The 21,467-nt window shown below is 41.3% G+C and overlaps 1 protein-coding gene across 1 annotated transcript in view; it reads right to left on the reverse strand.

Moving 5' to 3' along the window:
• Positions 1-21,467, reverse strand: part of ATG7 (autophagy related 7) — a 243,980-nt gene that overhangs the window by 172,875 nt on the left and 49,638 nt on the right. The window contains exons 12-14 of the mRNA XM_065884527.1: positions 8,639-8,797; positions 4,656-4,850; positions 1,575-1,778 (exon numbers count right to left, since the gene is read on the reverse strand). Coding sequence (XP_065740599.1) covers positions 1,575-1,778; positions 4,656-4,850; positions 8,639-8,797 — 558 coding nt within the window. The remainder of the gene's footprint in view (positions 1-1,574; positions 1,779-4,655; positions 4,851-8,638; positions 8,798-21,467) is intronic.

The following is a 21,467-nucleotide window of genomic DNA, read 5'->3' on the forward strand; positions in this document are numbered from 1 at the left end:
CAAGTACCAAGAAAATCAAAATATACAAGTTAGGTAACTAAATGAGGTAATACATTAAAAAGGATTGGCAGTTATAAACAAATTAAAGATGGGGGGCCTAGCTGTCTCCTACATGGAGTGGCATCATGTACTCTTTTAACTGACTCAACTCTACTGTGCTTGTGAGTTGAGAGCGAGAGGCACAGAGAGGAAGAACATTTGAACAGAGCAAATGGTCCTGCCCTCCCACCATGACTGCACTAACCCTCGGAGTGCCCGGGAGACAGAAGGACTGATCTGCTGTCCCTGCCATCCTCTGCTTCCATGTGCCCCTCACAGTGGAGGCATCTTGTCACCCTGAGCATGATCTCAGGGCTTAAGAACAAATATTTCTGCTCCAATGTGGCTCCAAACACAAGCCTTCGTTAGTTCAACCTAAGAAATTCTAATTTTCCAACTCTGGGCAAATTTAAGGGGTCATTGGGCATAACTTTGACTCTGAAATTTTTGCCTTATGAACAGATGTAACTTTACTGCAGCTGATCCTTAATCCTACTTCTTGGTAATAATGAAATAACAGGGTCAGCTATATATTATAACCCATGATGGAGATAAAGCCACCCTTCTTCACATAAGAGGATATTTTTGTCTCTATACTGGGAAGACACAAAAGCCAGTCATCCAGAAGAGGTGTAAATCAGTGAGGAACACGTTTTAATAGAAGGTGAAAATGGAGGGGAGGGTACGGACAACACCTCTGCTTTGTTCTACTAGAAGTGATCGTCTTTTCTGATGAAAGACCATCCCTGCTCACCCTGCTCCCATGGCAGCATTAAGAACACAGAACCTTACGTTGGAACAGTGTAGTGCTTGCTGCTCAGAGCACTTCCATGTTTGAACCACCTTGCACTGTTATTAGTCAGGGAAAGTATTCGTCCCTCCCCTACTGGGGTTAGCAAATAAAATACAAGATGCCCGGTTAAACTTGAACTTTAAATAAACAACAAATAATCTTTTAGCATAAACAGATCTCCAATATTGCATGGGACATACTTATACTAAAATATTATTCGTTATTTACCTGAAATTCAGAGTTAACTAGAAATCCTGTATTTTGACATGCTGAGTCTGACAACCTTCTGGGCCTCGGAGTCCCATCCTGCAGAAGCACAGGGAGCCTAACAGACTTATTTGGAATTATCCCGTGAGGCTGGACTGCAGTCTGGGTCTTCAGACTGGGTCTTCAGACTCCTCATTTAACACCCTCTTCACTAAGATACCCTAAGAATACACACAGAATACAGCGCTAAGCGCTGCCAGGAACCAATCTAGCCTGCGGTTTCCTTGCTGAGCTTTCCATAAAAATGGTTTGTTGCTGCGTTTACACTGGCGAACAGGGAAGAGCTGTACACAGTTGATGATGTCAAACAAGGCTCATAGAGGGATAAGGCCCTGCCCCGCCCCCCAAATGGAGAATTTTTCTCTTTGTTAAAAGACAATATCTAAATAGTCGTAAAGGAAAGAACTGGGTCTCTCCACTCTAGTGGGCAAGACGGTTGCAGGGAATATTTGGAATAACAAAGAAATCCACTTACATCTCCCGGGGCCACCACATCATTGCAGAAGTAGCAGCCAAGTTTGTAGCCAGGGATGTTGGCAAAAAGTGATGGGCCCAGGAGGTCGGCAGGTGCCACAGGGCGGCTGGGACACAAGTCCCCGGCTCCCTGCAGCTTAGGCTTCTTCAGGCCATGTCTCATAACAACAAATGTGTCAAACCCCAAGGCAGCATTGATGACCAGCTGTGAGTTTCAAGGAATAAAAGGCTAGAGTTAAGAGACACATATTTTAAGCCATGGCTAACTTCATATTTGGTCCACTTAAAAAATTTATTTTATAAGTGTTGGCAATAAATGTTTGCATATGACTATAATTAGATTCTAGAAGCTAATGTTGGTAAAAGTTACCCAAGACTGAGGGCTTATTAAATGCAAAAGACTTGACAAGTAATTAACTTAAATTATCTCATTTGGTTTCATTTAAAATTCCCAGCAAACATTTCCTATTTACAGATGAGGATACTGAAAGTCAGACGGGTTACTTCTATAACTTGCCCAAGGTCACTTAGCTGGTAAAAGGTAGGTGTATAAAACTGTCTCGGTAGTTCTCAAACCCATTCTTTCCAGCATTATGCTGTCCTCTGTCATTTCTACAGAGATTTCTTTTCATAATAGCTTTATTGAGATATAATTCACATACCATATAATTCACCCTCCACATAGGATTTTTTTTGAATATTTTCTTTCTTTTTAAAAATTTATTTATTTATTTATTTATTTTTGGCTGCATTGGGTCCTGGTTGCTGCGCACAGATTTTCTCTAGTTGTGGTGAGCAGGGGCCACTCCTCGCTGTTGTGCGCAGGCTGCTCATTGCGGTGGCGTCCCCCATTGCGGAGCACGGGCTCCAGGCGTGCGGGCTTCAGTAGTTGTGGCTTGCGGGTTCTCGAGCGCACGCTCAGTAGTTGTGGCACACGGGCTTCATTGCTCCACGGCATGTGGGATCCTCCCAGACCAGGGCTCGAACACGTGTCCCCTGCATTGGCAGGCGGATTCCCAACCACTGAGCCACCAGCGAAGCCTCCCACATAGGTCTTTGAGGATAATTTTTTTCATTTATACTGTAAGAACATCTCTTAGCTGTAATTTAACTTATTCTCCCAAATTTATGGTTAGACAGAAAGTTGGAAAAAATCAAGGAAAACCATACCAGAAAACAAAAATCACTCACAATCTCACAGCTCAAACAATTATTATTAATAGTTTGAAGTATTTCCCTGTTATTTTCTCTCTCTCTCCCATTCCCTTCCTCCCTTTCTCCCTTCTTGCCACCCTTTGATAAACGTAGATATCTTTACATATATAAACAGAGTTGATAAAATATATATATACAATATTATACCTTGCTTATTTAACATAATGTGGTATTTTCCATGTTATTAAAATTCTTTGAAGACATAACCGTGAACGGCTGCATACTATTCCGTCACACATATGTACCGTGATTTATTGGGTTGACCAAAAGGTTCGTTCGGTTTTTTCTGTGACTCTAGTAGCAGTTAGTTGTCTTTCACGTCATTCGAAACAATTTTGTTAGATTGTATGTGACAGCTGTCATATCAGCATGTGTTTAAAAAAAGACATCAAAATTAGTGGATTTTTGTGTAGCCATTTTAATATTGAAGATGGAAGAAAAAAGCAACATTTTCGGCATATTATGCTTTGTTATTTCAAGAAAGGTAAAAACGCAACCGAAATGCAAAAAAAAAAGATTTATGCAGTGTATGGAGAAGGTGCTGTGACCGATCAAATGTGTCAAAGGTGGTTTGAGAAGTTTCGTGCTGGAGATTTCTTGCTGGATGCTGCTCCACGGTCAGGTAAACCAGTTGAAGTTGATAGCGATCAAATTGAGACATTAACTGAGAACAGTCAATGTTATACCACGCGGGAGACAGCCAACATACTCAAAATATCCAAATCAAGTGTTGAAAGTCTTTGCACTAGCTTGGTTATGTGAATTGCTTTGATGTTTGGGTTCCACGTAAGTTAAGCAAAAAAAACCTTCTTGAATGTATTTCCACATGTGATTCTCTACTTAAACGTAATGAAAATGTTCCGTTTTTAAAACAAATTGTGACAGGCAATGAAAAGTGGATACTGTCCAATAATGTGGAAAGGAAGAGACTGTGGGGCAAGCGAAATGAACCACCACCAACTACACCAAAGGCCAATCTTCGTCCAGAGAAGGTGATGTTGTGTATATGGCGGGATTGGAAGGGAGTTCTCTATTACGAGCTCCTTCTGGAAAACCAAACAATTAATTCCAACAAGTACTGCTCCCAGTTAGACCAACTGAAAGCAGCACTCGACGAAAAGCGTCCAGAATTAGTCATCAGAAAACACATAATCTTCCATCAGGATAACGCAAGACTGCATGTTTCTTTGATGACCAGGCGAAAACTGTCACAGCTTGTCTGGGAAGTTCTGATTCATCTGCCATATTCACCAGACATTGACCTTCGGAATTCCATTTATTTAGGTCCTTACAAAATTCTCTTAATGGAAAATTTCAATTCCCTGGAAGACTGTAAAAGGCACCTGGAACAGTTCTTTGCTCAAAAAGATAAAAAGTTTTGGGAAGATGGAATTATGAAGTTGCCTGAAAAATGGCAGAAGGTAGTGGAACAAAAGGGTGAATACGTTGTTCAATAAAGTTCTTGGTGAAAATGAAAAATCTGTCTTTTATTTTTACTTAAAACTGAAGGCACTTTTTGGCCAACCCAGTGTTTAAACATTCAGTTCTTTTGGCCCTTGAAGTTGTCACTGACCCAACAGTAGTGAATGAGACAAAATCTTTGCCCTCTTGGAGCTTACATTCTATTGTAAGTAGAGCGTCCCTTCTAGTAAAGGACCTCACAGGGTGGTTATGAAAATTAAACAGTAAAGGGTAACAATTATGCTGGATGATGGTGCATAAGGCAGAGACAGTCTCTGGAGGAAGCCCTCTTGTACCAGGTCACTAGGCCACACAAAGCACCTTCTGCTCTGGAGGGGGCAGACTGGGGACACTTCCGCCTGGGGAGATGATGCATTAAGTCACCACCAGAGGACCCACACTCTACCTTTCTCTTGCTCGCGGCGATGACGGCGGGCAGCCATCGGCTCTCTCGGGTGTCCATCAGCAGGAACACGACATCATGGCCTTCGACGAGCTGCTCTAGCCGCTCCACATCCCTGCGGGCCTGCTCCAGGGTGACGCTGGAGAAGTTCACTGGGTGTCCCGGCATGGGGATGCTCATGTTGAACCCTCTGGCGTTCTGGGGACACACCAGAGAGAGGGGGGTCTGAAGCAAAGGGACAGGCGGGATCTCAGAGCCCGCATCTCCCGGTCGCCGCAAGCATGCACACATGGTCGCTTACAGCCTGAAATCTCTCCGTCATGACCACTCTGCCTTAGCCTTCTGCTGCCTGTGCCCCCAACCCTCTTCACCTCTTCAACCTAGACCACGCTTTCCTGTCACCCAGGGTCCCTGAAGCTGGACAGAGCAGCAAACAGAGACACAAGGATTCTAGTTCCAAAGTGGGTGGGGGGCACTTCCCGTGTGAGAAAAGGTGAACACTGGAGAAAACTGTGTACCTTTGGCTCTTTCCTACAATCTGAGGCCAAGAAACTTCACCAAAATGCCCTCTGCCTGCCCAAGTCCCTCCATCCAGCCAAGCTGTCTCTCCCCACTTATTCCCAAGCTGCCCTCCCCTCCACTTCCTTACAGTAGAATACCTCCAAATGGGATGTCAGAACAAAAATAATTTAATAAATTCATATAAGATTAGAATGGCTGCTAGTCTTGCCTTAATCTTCTTAGGAGTATATGCATTAAAAACAAACAAAACCCTCAAAACCAAAAAACTCTACTTGCTGACTTGAACTAGAAAACTGACTTAGGAGTGTATAGATACTTGTTTGGCGGGTGGGTGACAGCTATGTGTGGTAGTGAAGCTTCATTTCCTGTCCAAAAGCAGAAGCTGCCCAGCAACCTGGGTTCTCTTTGAGTGTGGGGACTCAGCATTTCTCATGGGGGCTTTAGAACAGCTCTGTAATTTACCTTTTGTCCCCTGCTGGCTCCACAATGTCTTGGCAGATGAATTGTGAGTCACAAAGGAGTGCCAATGGGCTAAAAAGTGTCTGCATGCAATAAATTGGGACAAACATTTCTTTCTGAGACCACAGTCTTTCACTACATATTGTTCTGTGTCTGAAGAGTCATTTTATACAATCTACCCAGGTGCAGAGCTTTTAGGTGCATAATGGTAGGAGAGATAGGCTGTCAGTTACTCTTCAGGGTTGAAAGCAGATGTCCAGAGCTGGGCTTTAAAACCCCTAGTGTGGCTCTACAGCCCTACATTTTATTGCTTTACCTTTGGGAGAAAAAAAATGGTGACCTCAAATAGTTATTTGATTTATTAAAGGTCAGGTTTTTTTCCTATTCAATTAATTCAACCCCAGGATTAGGCATGGTATTTGCAGCCGAGCAGTTCTTTTCATGTCTTCTCCACTTAGGACTAGCCTTCTGTCCGTGGCCTGGTGTAAGGAGGGTGATGAGTAAATATTTGTTGAATGAAAATATCAACAATATTAACCGTTGAACACACAAAGAAAATTACATAAGCCTGGCTAACCAGTAAGTGAAACAGTTTCACAAGTACTTTTCACGAATTTGATGAATTACACTAGTACTTAGATGCATTCTGTGTTATCTATTATTACTTATAAGGCACGAAGGATAAAAGTATAAAAGACCTGGCTCCCCGTGGTAAGGAATGCATAATCCAATAGGTGAAATGGAGTAACATGATGTAGGTGCTGAGGAAGAGGCTTGATCCTGGTAGGCTGATGTTTTCAAGAAAAGGTGAACCTGATCTCTAAGGCCCAGCATGACCTGGCCTTTGCTGACACGGACGCCCTAGCTCTGTGTCTTTCTTGACCTCCATGCTTCAGCCAGCCTGGTTTTCTTTCAGTCCACAAAGGCAGCATGCTGCTTCCTACCTCAGGCCTCTGCACAAACAGCTCCGCCCCGCTTGGTCTAGCTAGCTCCCACCCACGCTTCAGGACTCAGCTTCCTCAAGGAAGCCTGGTTTAGGTCAGGCCTACCTGTTAAACATTCTCACAGCAACTGAGCTCCTGCCTCGTGCACTTGTTACAAGTGTGACCGTTTAGGAAATTAGTTTATTGACCCCAGCTAGACTTGAAGTTCAATGCAAGGCAGTGGGAACTTCGTCTGCCTTGTTCCCCAGTCCCTAGCACACAGTAGGCCTTAAATAAATATGTGAGGAGTGAGTAAGTCATAGAATAACTGAACAAAGAAATAGGGGGAATTGCATTGGGTCATAGACCATGGCTAGGATTTGGGCAAGCAAAACTTTCAGGCAGAGCTCAGATTCAAAGCCAGGTCTGTCTGGGCCCAGAGGGGAGTTCACAGTACTCCCTGGTGATAGAATGAATTATTTTTCCTGACTGTGTGCACTGCCTCCCTCTAAGAGAATTATATGTCCATGCCCTTTGCCATACAACTTTGCAGGACCTCCCACTAGGAAGGCAGGGTATCCTGACCAGCCCCGTTGACATAGGGCCTGGCCCTGTGACTAGCTCTGGCAATGGAGATGGAGGACACTGCACAGTGCCATTTCTGAGGCGAGACTTTAACATGTACAGGTATGGTAAGCCTCACCAACCCCTTTACACTTCTACCTTCCACCATAAGAAGAGTAGGACAGCTGACTGTTGCTCCTGGAGTGTAGATTTTGAAATAATGACATACAGAGTAGACTGGAACCTGACTCGAAGCCTGAGTCCAGCCTAGCCTACAGCTAAGCTATGGCTAACCTGCAGCCATGAGCATGAAATAATGTTTATGATCGTAAGCCATTTCGATGTTGGGTGTATGTGATATGCAATACTGTCACAGCAGAAACCTAACTAAGATGCCTCCTCAATGATGGGGTGCACCATTCTTATCTCTTCTGGCATCCAGCACCTCACTGGGTACAGTGGGTGTTCAATCAATACTGTTGAATTAGACCCAATAAATGACATTCCTCTGGTACACTGATGAAATGGGTAAAACAGTCAAAGTTGCTTTTAAAGCAAAGACTGTTAAAATGAATGAATCTAATGCTGAGTGACTAAACAGAGAAATTTTGAGAAAGCAGGTTTTTTATTTTTAGAGTCTCTTGTGGCACTTTAAGTACAAACAGATACTTCAGAGACACCTGATCTAACCTCTGTCACATAAACGGATTAAGCATGCCAGGTGCAGAATGTCTTTTGCTGGATGACCCCAAAAACACTGGCAAATTTCGAATCAAATGAGCCGAATGACTTGCCTCATTGTTTTTAAAATAAATGATGAAAGTCAAAAATAAGAAGCAGGGCTTCCCTGGTGGCGCAGTAGTTGAGAGTCCGCCTGCCGATGCAGGGGACACGGGTTCGTGCCCCGGTCTGGGAAGATCCCACATGCTGCGGAGCGGTTGGGCCCGTGAGCCATGGCCGCTGAGCCTGCGCGTCCGGCGCCTGTGCTCCGCAACGGGAGAGGCCACAACAGTGAGAGGCCCGCGTACCGCAAAAACAAAAAAAACCCAAAAAAAAAAAATAAGAAGCAGCTGGAATAAAAAGCTAAACATTAGCCAGATCTTTCTTCTGCAGACTTACATTCAATTTAATTTCATAAACCTGTACTAACTATCAAGTATTCTGGTGATGAGGAAAATAATATCCTACATCTGAGACACCATAAATCCCTTTGGAACAAGGCAGTATCTAAAAAGATTTGTACCCCAAATTCCTCAACTCAGATAATGCTTTGCAACTTATGAAACATTCTTTTCATGTACTCATTTTATTTTCGTAATAGTGTATGAGAGTTTTGTTCTTGTAATCTCCATCTCTGAGATGAGGAAACAGAGGTTTGGCCGCATGATGAGGGCCTGGTAGTAAGTGACAGATGGCTGACTCCCTTTCACCAATACCACAGGGCCTCATTCCCCAAGACTTAAACACTGAAAAGATCCAGGAGAAAACCTCAGGCGTTCTCAAAGAGCATCCACGTACCACTCCGGGGAATATTTTCTGGAGCCGGTCTGCTGCAGCCAGGGCCTTGGGCTTACCACCCGCCAGGCAATCTTCAAATTCATACAGAGGCTGCCTCACAGGGTTGGAATAGGAGATCTTGGCATTGTCCACAAATGTGATGTGTCTGACGCCCCAACCCTGCATGGAAACAGGAGATCACGGTGTGTTTCTGATGAACAATTCACAGGGTGTCTCCCTTGAAATCCCTAAAAGGGGTTTTATTTTGGAGCAGCTTGGGAACCTCAAAATACAGGAAACTCCAGAAATTGAATTGTGCAAATTCAGTTTTTGACAGTGTCAATTTCCTTTAAAAGACAAAATAATTATACACACAGTGCCTGGCTTCCTACAGTAATGAGACTAAGAAATGTCATTGTGGGTCTGACTAATAATTCATTATTTTTGACAGTGGCACCAGAGGAAGCTTTGGGGGTGAGTCCCATAAGAACTGTCCCTGTTACTGTCTTAAAAGGATTAGCAAGAGCCACCCAATGTCCTTGCTTTCCCTGAATGAATAAGTAAGCATAAGTAACATCTCATCCTAAAATTCACTTAAAGCCTGAATTAGCTCCTCGTAAAAGTGACTTATAAGTTATTTCCAATTGTACAACATCATAGAAGATTTTGTACTTTTTCTCCAAGAGGCAAAGCCCTTATTAATATTCTGGAATGTAGGGGAAAATTCTACATTCTCAGAGATAGTTTTCATGATTTCATACACTTCAATTCCATCTCCTATAAAGTCTTATAGAACCACATGATTTTAAAATTAGATAGGCTCTTTAAAATCTTTGGTTCAATTACTTTATTTTACAGATACAGAAACTGAAGCCCAGAAAAGATAAGTGGCTTATCTTAGGTCATAGATCTGGTTAATGGAGGGGAGGAAATGAGATCCTCAGAGTGGCAACCAAATGAAGGTGCGTACTTTCTGGGGTGGGATGGGGTATGTGTATTTCAGTAAACCATAATAAACAAGCACAGTGATGTAAGAGAAGCCCTGCCAGGATTGGCTGCAGAGTTAAGAGTCTGATCTCTGTCTTATTTCAATATCCTTCCATTAGGGACTTTGAAATTCAGTTAGTCTGATGATTCCAGGGGCACAGTCAACAACAACCCAAGATTCACTGTCGGGGTGGAGGATGATAGGCCAGAATCCACTCTTTTGAAAGCATAGTTTAAGTCAGCTGTTTGTTTTGAAGCCCACTGGTAACTTTGGTCTACCCACCCAGTTTTATAAGTGACTTTCACCAGGTAAGCAAACTACCATGGAGGGGGAATAAACATATGGAATACCCAAAACTCAGTGGTGCTTGGCTTGGGGATATTTATTTCGGGAGTATTTTTGCATTTTAAAGCAATGCTGAGTGGAGAGCAAGGAAGGCAGTCTGGGAACATGCTTGGCGGTGGGAAGAAAGCTACATAAATTACAAACATGCCACAGGTTAGTCACATGTATGTGGACTCTCACACTTAACTTTCAGTTTCCTGTAATGCTACACAGTTTAAATGGCTAATCTGTAAAGATTAAAGAAAATTACAATACTCAGTGCTGGTGAGGATGGGGTGATGAAAAAACTATTTTACCAATTGAGAATGTAAACTAATATAATTCTTCTGGAAAGCAATCTGGCAATAGGTTTCTAGAACTTTTTCAATGTTCATATCCTTTGACCTACTTCCAGCAATCTGTTTTAGGAAATGATCTAAAATACTGACAAAAATGCAATCACAAAGATGTTCTCTGTAACATAATTTAGAGTTGTAAAAAACTAGAAACAATGTTAATGTCTAACATTAGGGGAATGTCACAGTAAATCATGTTTCATCATACAAGAAGGCATACTCTACAGCCATTAAGAAAGCTTTTTAGGTATCCTTTTTAATGACATGAGAAAGTGTTTACAATGCTAATTGGTAAAAGCAAGGGGCATTTTTATATATCAAATAAGATTTTTAAATATACATTAAACAAACACTGAAAAGAAGTGAAAATGTAGTCGAAAAATGGGTCTTCTTTTCTTGCTTTACAACTCTTATACTCTACAAATTTTCTACAATGGGACTATAATGACTTTATAATTTTAAAAATGCTAAGAAAACTTATGTACCTAATTCTGGAAGTTAGGAAAAGAATGAAATAAATTCCACAAAAATGGAGAAGGAAATGAATAAAGATAAAAGTAGATATTAATGAATCTGGAAGCAAAACAAAACAAAAATTATGGAATAAAGAGATCAAGGATTTAGTTCTCTGGAAAGACTGATAAAATAGACAAGCTTCTCTGGCAAGTTTGAAAAAGAGAAAACACAATTATTCAACATTAGGAATAAGGAGAGATAAAAGAGAGGATAAGGCTTCCCTGGTGGTGCAGTGGTTGAGAGTCCACCTGCCGATGCAGGGGACACGGATTCGTGCCCCGGTCCGGGAAGATCCCACATGCCACGATGCGGCTGGGCCCGTGAGCCATGGCCGCTGAGCCTGCGCGTCCGGAGCCTGTGCTCCACAACGGGAGAGGCCACAACAGTGAGAGGCCCGCGTACCGCAAAAAAAAAAAAAAAAAGACAGAGAGGATAAAGAGAAGATTTAAAAGTTGGTAAGAAGGACTTCCCTGGTGGCGCAGTGATTAAGAATCTGCCTGCCAATGCAGCGGATTTGGGTTCAAGCCCTGGTCCAGGAAGATCCCTCATGCCCTGGAGCAACTAAGCCCGTGTGCCACAACTACTGAGCCTGCACTGTAGAGCCCACGAGCCACAACTACTGAAGCCCGTGCGCCTAAAGCCCATTCTCCGCAACAAGGGAAGCCACCGCAGTGAGAAGCCCACGCACCACAACAAAGAGTAGCTCCCACTCGCTGCAACTAGAGAAAGCCTGCACGCAGCAACAAAGACCCAACACAGCCAAAGAAGAAACAGAGAAATAAAGAAGTGCATTTAAAAAAAATGAAATAAAATAAAAGATGGTAAGAGAATACCACATGTATTTTATATCAATTAATTTTCAAATTTAGATGAAATGGATGATTTTCTAGGAAAACAACATGACTAAACTGACTCAAAAGAGGTATAAAATCTAAAAAGGTCAATGACTATAGAAACATTTGTAAAAGTTCCCAAAGATTCCCCGCCCTCACTGCCAAGAGAATTCCAAAAGGCATCAGGCCCAGATGGATTTATAACTGAATTTTGCCAAACCATCAAGGAACTGATAAGTCATACACTTAAACTGTCCTGGAGCATAGAAAAAGGCAGAAAGTTTTATTTTATAAAAGTAGTATAACTCAGCTATAAGATATACGACACCACAAAGAAAAGGAAAAAACATTACTATAAACCAACTTGACTTATGAATGCGTATGTAAAACCTAGCAATAAAACATTACCAGTTGAATCCCATAGTATATTAGAAGAATAACATACCATGAACAAATAGGGTTTTTTCCAGGAATGCTCAACATTAGAATATAATTATCTTGATAGATATATTTGATAAAGCTTAGCAATCATTTCTGATGTAAACTCATAGTAAACTAGAAATAAAAATCTGCCTCCTCAATTTATAAAAGAGCATTAGCAGAAACCAATATCACATATCAAAATTAAAGGAAAAAAAAAGAAGTTCCCATTAAAAATCAGTAACAAAATGAGGATGCCAAATCTCACCATTATTCCTCAGCAAAACCATGGAGTCCTAGCCAGTCCTAGAAATAGGTATAAATGTTGGTGAGGAATACTTATCAACCTAGAAAATTCTAAAGAATCAAACAAAAAACTAATATAACTAAGAAAGTTTAGAGGGGGGACCTTGAAGATGGCGGAAGAGTAAGACGCGGAGATCGCCTTCCTCCCCACGGATACACCAGAAATACATCCACACGTGGAACAACTCCTACAGAACTCCTACTGAAGGCTGGCAGAAGACCTCAGACCTCCCAAAAGGCAAGAAACTCCCCACGTACCTGGGTAGGGCAAAAGAAAAAACAGAGACAAAAGAATAAGGACGGCACCTGCACCAGTGGGAGGGAGCTGTGAAGGAGGAAAAGTTTCCACACACTAGGAAGCCCCTCCGCGGGCGGAGACTGCGGGAGGCGGAGGGGGGAGTTTCGGGACCGCGGAGTAGTGCACAGCGACGGGTGCGGAGGGCAAAGCGGGGAGATTCCTGCACAGACGATCGGTGCCGACCGGCACTCACCAGCCCGAGTGGCTTGTCTGCTCACCCGCCGGGGCGGGCGGGGCTGCGAGCTGAGGCTCGGGTTTTGGTTTTGGACGGAGCTCAGGGAGAGGACTGGGGTTGGCGGCTTGAACATAGCCTGAAGGGGTTAGTGCACCACGACTAGCCGGGAGGGAGTTCGGGGAAAAGCCTGCACCTGCCGAAGAGGCAAGAGACTTTTTCTTCCCTCTTTGTTTCCTGGTGCCCGAGGAGAGGGGTTTAAGAGCGCTGCTTAAAGGATCTCCAGAGACGGGCGCGAGCCGCGGCTAACAGCGCGAACCCCCGAGACGGGCGCGAGCCGCGGCTGAAAGCACAAACCCCAGAGACGGGCGCGAACCGCGGCTAAAACCGCAGACCCCAGAGCCGGGCGGGAGACGCTAAGGCTGCTGCTGCCGCCACCAAGGGGCCTGTGTGCGAGCACAGGTCACTCTCCACACCCCTCTTCCGCGGAGCCTGTGCAGGCCGCCACTGCCAGGTTCCCGGGATCCAGGGACAACTTCCCCGGGACAACGCACGGCGGGCCTCAGGCTGGTGCAACGTCACGCCGGCCTCTGCCGCAATGTCACGCTGCCTCTGCCGCCGCAGGCCGGCCCCGCACGCAGTGCCCCTCCTTCCCCCATCCCCCAACCCCCGGCCTGAGTGAGCCGGAGGCCCCGAATCAGCGGCTCCTTTAACCCCGTCCTGTCTGAGCGAAAAAACAGACGCCCTCCAGCGACCTACACGCAGAAGCAGGGCCAAATCCAAAGCTGAGCTCCTGTGAGCTGTGAGAACAAAGAAGAGAAAGGGAAAGCTCTCCCAGCAGCCACAGAAGCAGCGGATTAAAGCTCCACAATCAACTTGATATACCCTGCATCTGTGGAATACCTGAATAGACAAGGAATGATCCCAAATTGAAGAGGGGGAATTTAGGAGCGAGATCTATGATTTTTTTCCCTTTTCCTCTTTTTGTGAATGTGTACGTGTATGCTTCTGTGTGAGATCTTGTCTGTATACTCTTGCTTCCACCATTTGTCCTAGGGCTCTATCCGTCCATGATTTTTTTAAAAAATTCTTTTTCTTAATAATTAAGTTTAATTGTAATAACTTTATTATACTTTACCTTCGTTCTTTCTTTCCTTCCTTCCTTCCCTCCTTTAGACAACGAATCACCCCAAATTGAGGAGGTGGTCTCTGGGAGCAGGATTTATGATTTTTCCCCCTTTACCTCTTTTTGTGAAGGTGCATGTGTATGCTTCTGTGTAAGATTTTCTCTGTATAGCTTTGCTTCCAACATTTGTCCTAAGGTTCTATCCGTCCCTTTTTTTTTTTTTCTAAATATTTTTTAATTCAATAACTATATTATACTTTATTTTATTTTTACTGTATCATCTTTCTGTCTTTTTTCCTTCTTTCCCTCCTTCCTTCCTTCCTCCCTCCCTCCCTCCCTCCCTCCTTTCTTTCCTTCTTTGCTTCTTTCTTCCTTCCTTCCTTTCCTTCTTTCTTTACTCATACTTCTACTAATTCTCTCTACTTTTTCTCCCTTTTATTCTGAGCGGTGTGGATGAAAGGCTCTTGGTGCTCCAGCCAGGAGTCAGGGCTCTGCCTCTGAGGTAGGAGAGCCAACTTCAGGACACTGGTCAACAAGAGACCTCCCAGCTCCACATAATATTAAACGGTGGAAATCTCCCAGAGACCTCCATCTTAACACCAGCACCCAGCTTCACTCAACGACCAGCAAGCCACAGTGCTGGACAACCTATGCCAAACAACTAGCAAAACAGGAACACAACCCCACCCATTAGCAGAGAGGCTGCCTAAAATCATAATAAGGCCACAGACACCCCAAAACACACCACCAGACGTGAACCTGCCCACTAGAGAGACAAGATCCAGCCTCATCCAGCACAACACAGGCACTAGTCCCCTCCACCAGGAAGCCTACACAACCCACTGAAACAACCTCAGCCACTGGAGACAGACATCAAAAACAACGGGAACTACGAACCTGCAGCCTGCAAAAAGGAGACCCCAAACACAGTAAGATAAGCAAAATGAGAAGACAGAAAAACACACAGCAGATGAAGGAGCAAGATAAAAACCCACCAGACCTAACAAATGAAGAGGAAATAGGCAATCTACCTGAAAAAGAATTCAGAATAATGATAGTAAGGATGATCCGAAATCTTGGAAGTAGAATGGACAAAATGCAAGAAACAGTTAACAAGGACCTACAAGAACTAAAGATGAAACAAGCAACGATGAACAATGCAATAATTGAAATTAAAATCACTCTAGATAGGATCAATAGCAGAATAACTGAGGCAGAAGAACGGATAAGTGACCTGGAAGATAAAGTAGTGGAAATAACTACTGCAGAGCAGAATAAAGAAAAAAGAATGAAAAGAACTGAGGACAGTCTCAGAGACCTCTGGGACAACATGAAACGCACCAACATTCGAATTATAGGGGTTCCAGAAGAAGAAGAAAGAAAGAAAGGGACTGAGAAAATATTTGAAGAGATTATAGTTGAAAACTTCCCTAATATGGGAAAGGAAATAGTTAATCAAGTCCAGGAAGCACAGAGGGTCCCATACAGGATAAATACAAGGAGAAACACGCCAAGACACATATTAATCAAACTGTCAAAATTAAATACAAAGAAAGCATATTAAAAGCAGCAAGGGAAAAACAACAAATAACACACAAGGGAATCCCCATAAGGTTAACAGCTGATCTCTCAGCAGAAACCCTACAAGCCAGAAGGGAGTGGCAGGACATACTGAAAGTGATGAAGGAGAAAAGCCTGCAACCAAGACTACTCTACCCAGCAAGGATCTCATTCACATTTGATGGAGAAATTAAAACCTTTACAGACAAGCAAAAGCTGAGAGAGTTCAGCACCAGCAAACCAGCTTTACAACAAATGCTAAAGGAACTTCTCTAGACACGAAACACAAGAGAAGGAAACGACCTATAGTAGCGAACCCAAAACAATATAGAAAATGGAAATAGGAACATACATATCGATAATTACCTTAAATGTAAATGGACTAAATGCTCCCACCAAAAGACACAGATTGGCTGAATGGATACAAAAACAAGACCCTTATATATGCTGTCTACAAGAGACCCACTTCAGACCTAGAGACACATACAGACTGAAAGTAAGGGGATGGAAAAAGATATTCCATGCAAATGGAAACCAAAAGAAAGCTGGAGTAGCAATTCTCATATCAGACAAAATAGACTTTAAAATAAGGACTATAAAAAGGGACAAAGAAGGACACTACATAATGATCAAGGGATCGATCCAAGAAGAAGATATAACAATTGTAAATATTTAGGCACCCAACATAGGAGCACCTCAATACATAAGGCAAATACTAACAACCATAAAAGGGGAGATCAACAGTAACACATTCATAGTAGGGGACTTTAACACCCCACTTTCACCCATGGACAGATCATCCAAAATGAAAATAAATAAGGAAACACAAGCTTTAAATGATACATTAAACAAGATGGACTTAATTGATATTTATAGGACACTCCATCCAAAAACAACAGAATACACATTTTTCTCAAGTGCTCATGGAACATTCTCCAGGATAGATCATATCTTGGGTCACAAATCAAGCCTTGGTAAATTTAAGAAAACTGAAATTGTATCAAGTATCTTTTCTGACCACAATGCCATGAGACTAGATATCAATTACAGGAAAAGATCTGTAAAAAATACAAACACATGGAGGCTAAACAATACACTACTTAATAATGAAGTGATCACTGAAGAAATCAAAGAGGAAATAAAAAAATACCTAGAAACAAATGACAATGGAGACACAACGACCCAAAACCTATGGGATGCAGCAAAAGCAGTTCTAAGGGGGAAGTTTATAGCAATACAAGCCCACCTTAAGAAGCAGGAAACATCTCGAATAAACAACCTAACCTTGCACCTCAAGCAATTAGAGAAAGAAGAACAAAAAAACCCCAAAGCTAGCAGAAGGAAAGAAATCATAAAAATCAGATCAGAAATAAATGAAAAAGAAATGAAGGAGACGATAGCAAAGATCAATAAAACTAAAAGCTGGTTCTTTGAGAAGATAAACAAAATAGATAAACCGCTAGCCAGACTCATCAAGAAAAAAAGGGAGAAGACTCAAATCAATAGAATTAGAAATGAAAAAGGAGAAGTAACAACTGACACTGCAGAAATAAAAAAAATCATGAGAGATTACTACAAGCAACTCTATGCCAATAAAATGGACAATCTGGAAGAAATGGACAAATTCTTAGAAATGCACAACCTGCCAAGACTTAATCAGGAAGAAATAGAAAATATGAACAGACCAATCACAAGCACTGAAATTGAAACTGTGATTAAAAACCTTCCAACAAACAAAAGCCCAGGACCAGATGGCTTCACAGGTGAATTCTATCAAACGTTTAGAGAAGAGCTAACACCTGTCCTTCTCGAACTCTTCCAAAATATAGCAGAGGGAGGAACACTCCCACATTCCTTCTACGAGGCCACCATCACCTTGATACCAAAACCAGACAAGGATGTCACAAAGAAAGAAAACTACAGGCCAATATCACTGATGAACATAGATGCAAAAATCCTCAACAAAATACTAGCAAACAGAATCCAACAGCACATTAAAAGGATCATACACCATGATCAAGTGGGGTTTATTCCAGGAATGCAAGGATTCTTCAATATACGCAAATCTATCAATGTGATAAACCATATTAACAAATTGAAGGAGAAAAACCATATGATCATCTCAATAGATGCAGAGAAAGCTTTCGACAAAATTCAACACCCATTTATGATAAAAACCCTCCAGAAAGTAGGCATAGAGGGAACTTTCCTCAACATAATAAAGGCCATATATGACAAGCCCACAGCAAACATCATCCTCAATGGTGAAAAACTGAAAGCATTTCCACTAAGATCAGGAACAAGACAAGGTTGCCCACTCTCACCACTCTTATTCAACATAGTTTTGGAAGTTTTAGCCACAGCAATCAGAGAAGAAAATGAAATAAAAGGAATCCAAATCGGAAAAGAAGAAGTAAAGCTGTCACTGTTTGCAGATGACATGATACTATACATAGAGAATCCTAAAGATGCTACCAGAAAACTACTAGAGCTAATCAATGAATTTGGTAAAGTAGCAGGATACAAAATTAATGCACAGAAATCTCTGGCATTCCTATATACTAATGATGAAAAATCTGAAAGTGAAATCAAGAAAACACTCCCATTTACCATTGCAACAAAAAGAATAAAATACCTAGGAATAAACCTACCTAAGGATACGAAAGACCTGTATGCAGAAAATTATAAGACACTGATGAAAGAAATTAAAGATGATACAAATAGATGGAGAGATATACCATGTTCTTGGATGGGAAGAATCAACATTGTGAAAATGACTCTACTACCCAAAGCAATCTACAGATTCAATGCAATCCCTATCAAACTACCACTGGCATTTTTCACAGAACTAGAACAAAAAATTTCGCAATTTGTATGGAAACACAAAAGACCCCGAATAGCGAAAGCAATCTTGAGAACAAAAAAAAGGAGCTGGAGGAATCAGGCTCCCTGACTTCAGACTATATTACAAAGCAACAGTAATCAAGACAGTATGGTACTGGCACAAAAACAGAAAGATAGATCAGTGGAACAGGATAGAAAGCCCAGAGATAAACCCACGCACATATGGACACCTTATCTTTGATAAAGGAGGCAGGAATGTACAGTGGAGAAAGGACAGCCTCTTCAATAAATGGTGCTGGGAAAACTGGACAGGTACATGTAAAAGTATGAGATTAGATCACTCCCTAACACCATACACAAAAATAAGCTCAAAATGGATTAAAGACCTAAATGTAAGGCCAGAAACTATCAAACTCTTAGAAGAAAACATAGGAAGAACACTCTATGACATAAATCACAGCAAGATCCTTTCTGACCCACCTCCTAGAGTAATGGAAATAAAAACAAAAATAAACAAATGGGACCTAATGAAACTTCAAAGCTTTTGCACAGCAAAGGAAACCATAACCAAGACCAAAAGACAACCCTCAGAATGGGAGAAAACATTTGCAAATGAAGCAACTGACAAAGGATTAATCTCCAAAATTTACAAGCAGCTCATGCAGCTCAATAACAAAAAAACAAACAACCCCATCCCAAAATGGGCAGAAAACCTAAATAGACATTTCTCCAAAGAAGATATACAGAATGCCAACAAACACATGAAAGAATGCTCAACATCATTAATCATTAGAGAAATGCAAATCAAAACTACAATGAGATATCATCTCACACCAGTCAGAATGGCCATCATCAAAAAATCTAGAAACAATAAATGCTGGAGAGGGTGTGGAGAAAAGGGGACACTCTTGCACTGCTGGTGGGAATGTGAAATGGTTCAGCCACTATGGAGAACAGTATGGAGGTTCCTTAAAAAACTACAAATAGAATTACCATATGACCCAGCAATCCCACTACTGGGCATATACCCTGAGAAAACCAAAATTCAAAAAGAGTCATGTACCAAAATGTTCATTGCAGCTCTATTTACAATAGCCCGGAGATGGAAACAACCTAAGCGCCCATCATCGGATGAATGGATAAAGAAGATGTGGCACATATACACAATGGAATATTACTCAGCCTTAAAAAGAAATGAAATTGAGCTATTTGTAATGAGATGGATAGACCTAGAGTCTGTCATACAGAGTGAAGTAAGTCAGAAAGAAAAGGACAAATACCGTATGCTAACACATATATATGGAATTTAAGGGAAAAAAATGTCATGAAGAACCTAGGGGTAAGATAGGAATAAAGACGCAGACCTACTGGAGAACGGACTTGAGGATATGGGGAAGGGGAAGGGTGAGTTTTGACAGGGCGAGAGAGAGTCATGGACATATACACACTAACAAACGTAGTAAGGTAGATAGCTGGGGGGAAGCAGCCGCAAGGCACAGGGATATTAGCTCGGTGCTTTGTGACAGCCTGGAAGGGTGGGATGGGGAGAGTGGGAGGGAGGGAGACGCAAGAGGGAAGACATATGGGAACATATGTATATGTATAGCTGATTCACTTTGTTATAAAGCAGAAAACTAACACACCATTGTAAAGCAATTATACCCCAATAAAGATGTTTAAAAAAAAAAAAAAAAAAAAGAAAGTTTAGAAAGATGGCCAGATAGAATATCTTTCTTATATATCCCAGTAATAGTCGACTGGAAAATTTAGTGGGAAGAACATATCTTTAAAAGAAAAAAAAACAATTAAACATGTGAAAATAAACTAAATGAGGCATGTGTGAGACCTAAATAAAGAAAATGCTACAAAGATGATCTAAATAATTTAACAGATATACAATGCTTCTGGAACTAAGGATCAATATTATAAAGACGTCAATCCTTCCCAATTTATCTATAAATTCATTGTAATTTGAGTTAAAGCTGTGAGTAATAATGCAGGAACAAATAAATGGAATTATGGAACAAGATAGAATCCAAAAGGAGACTCAGGTACATAAGGAGATTTAGTATTTGATTAAGGTGGGAAAATGATGATTTGTATTATTGAACGAATGCCATTCAATCAAATGACTATTCACTTTGTGGAAAAAAAGTTAGATATTTAACTCTCATCATAAAACAAAAATAAATTCCACATTGATAAAGATCTAAACATAAAAACAAGAGTTCTGTAAACCGTAAAGAAAAAGACTGACATATTTAATAACATCAAATTTTTAAAAACCTTTATGTGGCTAAAGATAAATTGAGAAAAATATTTGCATTATATTACAGAAAAAAGGTTAATATCCATTAAAAAAAGAACTCCTAGTCAATATATAAGAAACACAGCCCAAAGGACATAAATAGAAGAAATAAAATTCACGAAAGAAATAAAATTAAATACTAACCCTCACTAATTAAAGAAATGCAAAGTTAAAAGCTCTGTTATACATTCTAACACAGTAATTCTACTTCTAGGGCTTTTTTCCTAAAGAAATAGTTCCACAGACATGTAAAGATATAAGCATGTTCACTTCAACAGCATCTCTAAAAGAAAAATATGCTGAAATTGATTAAATAAATTGAGGACAAGACATATAATAAAATCCTACATATACATAATATGGAATACATAGAAAGAGAACCACAATTATTGTTATATTAAGTTAAAAATAAAAACGTGCTACAGACAGTATGCTATGATCCAATTTTTGTAAATATAAATAAATAAATAAGTAAGAGCAAAGATGACAAATGTCTCTCTCTGCATTTGCACATGCCTACAAAAACTTCAGGGAAAGATGCTGTGTAATAATCTGTGAAGTCTGCTTAATTCTGGTAAGTGACTTGGGATGGGAGTGGAGGGAGAGTTCCTGTTTCTACCTTATAATAAAAGCATGTATTCCTTTTATACTTAAAGAGATAGTGAGAAAAGAAAAAAGGGAGGGAGACAGGGAGGAAAAAGAGAAGGGAGGGAGGGAGAGAGAATAGGGGGAGTCTGGGAGAGAGAAGGCACTCAGGCGTAGTCGTTGCTTGGTATCCGTGGGGGACTGGTTCCAGGAG

Source organism: Phocoena phocoena, chromosome 10, assembly GCF_963924675.1.
Source record: "Phocoena phocoena chromosome 10, mPhoPho1.1, whole genome shotgun sequence".
Lineage (NCBI taxonomy): Eukaryota > Metazoa > Chordata > Mammalia > Artiodactyla > Phocoenidae > Phocoena > Phocoena phocoena.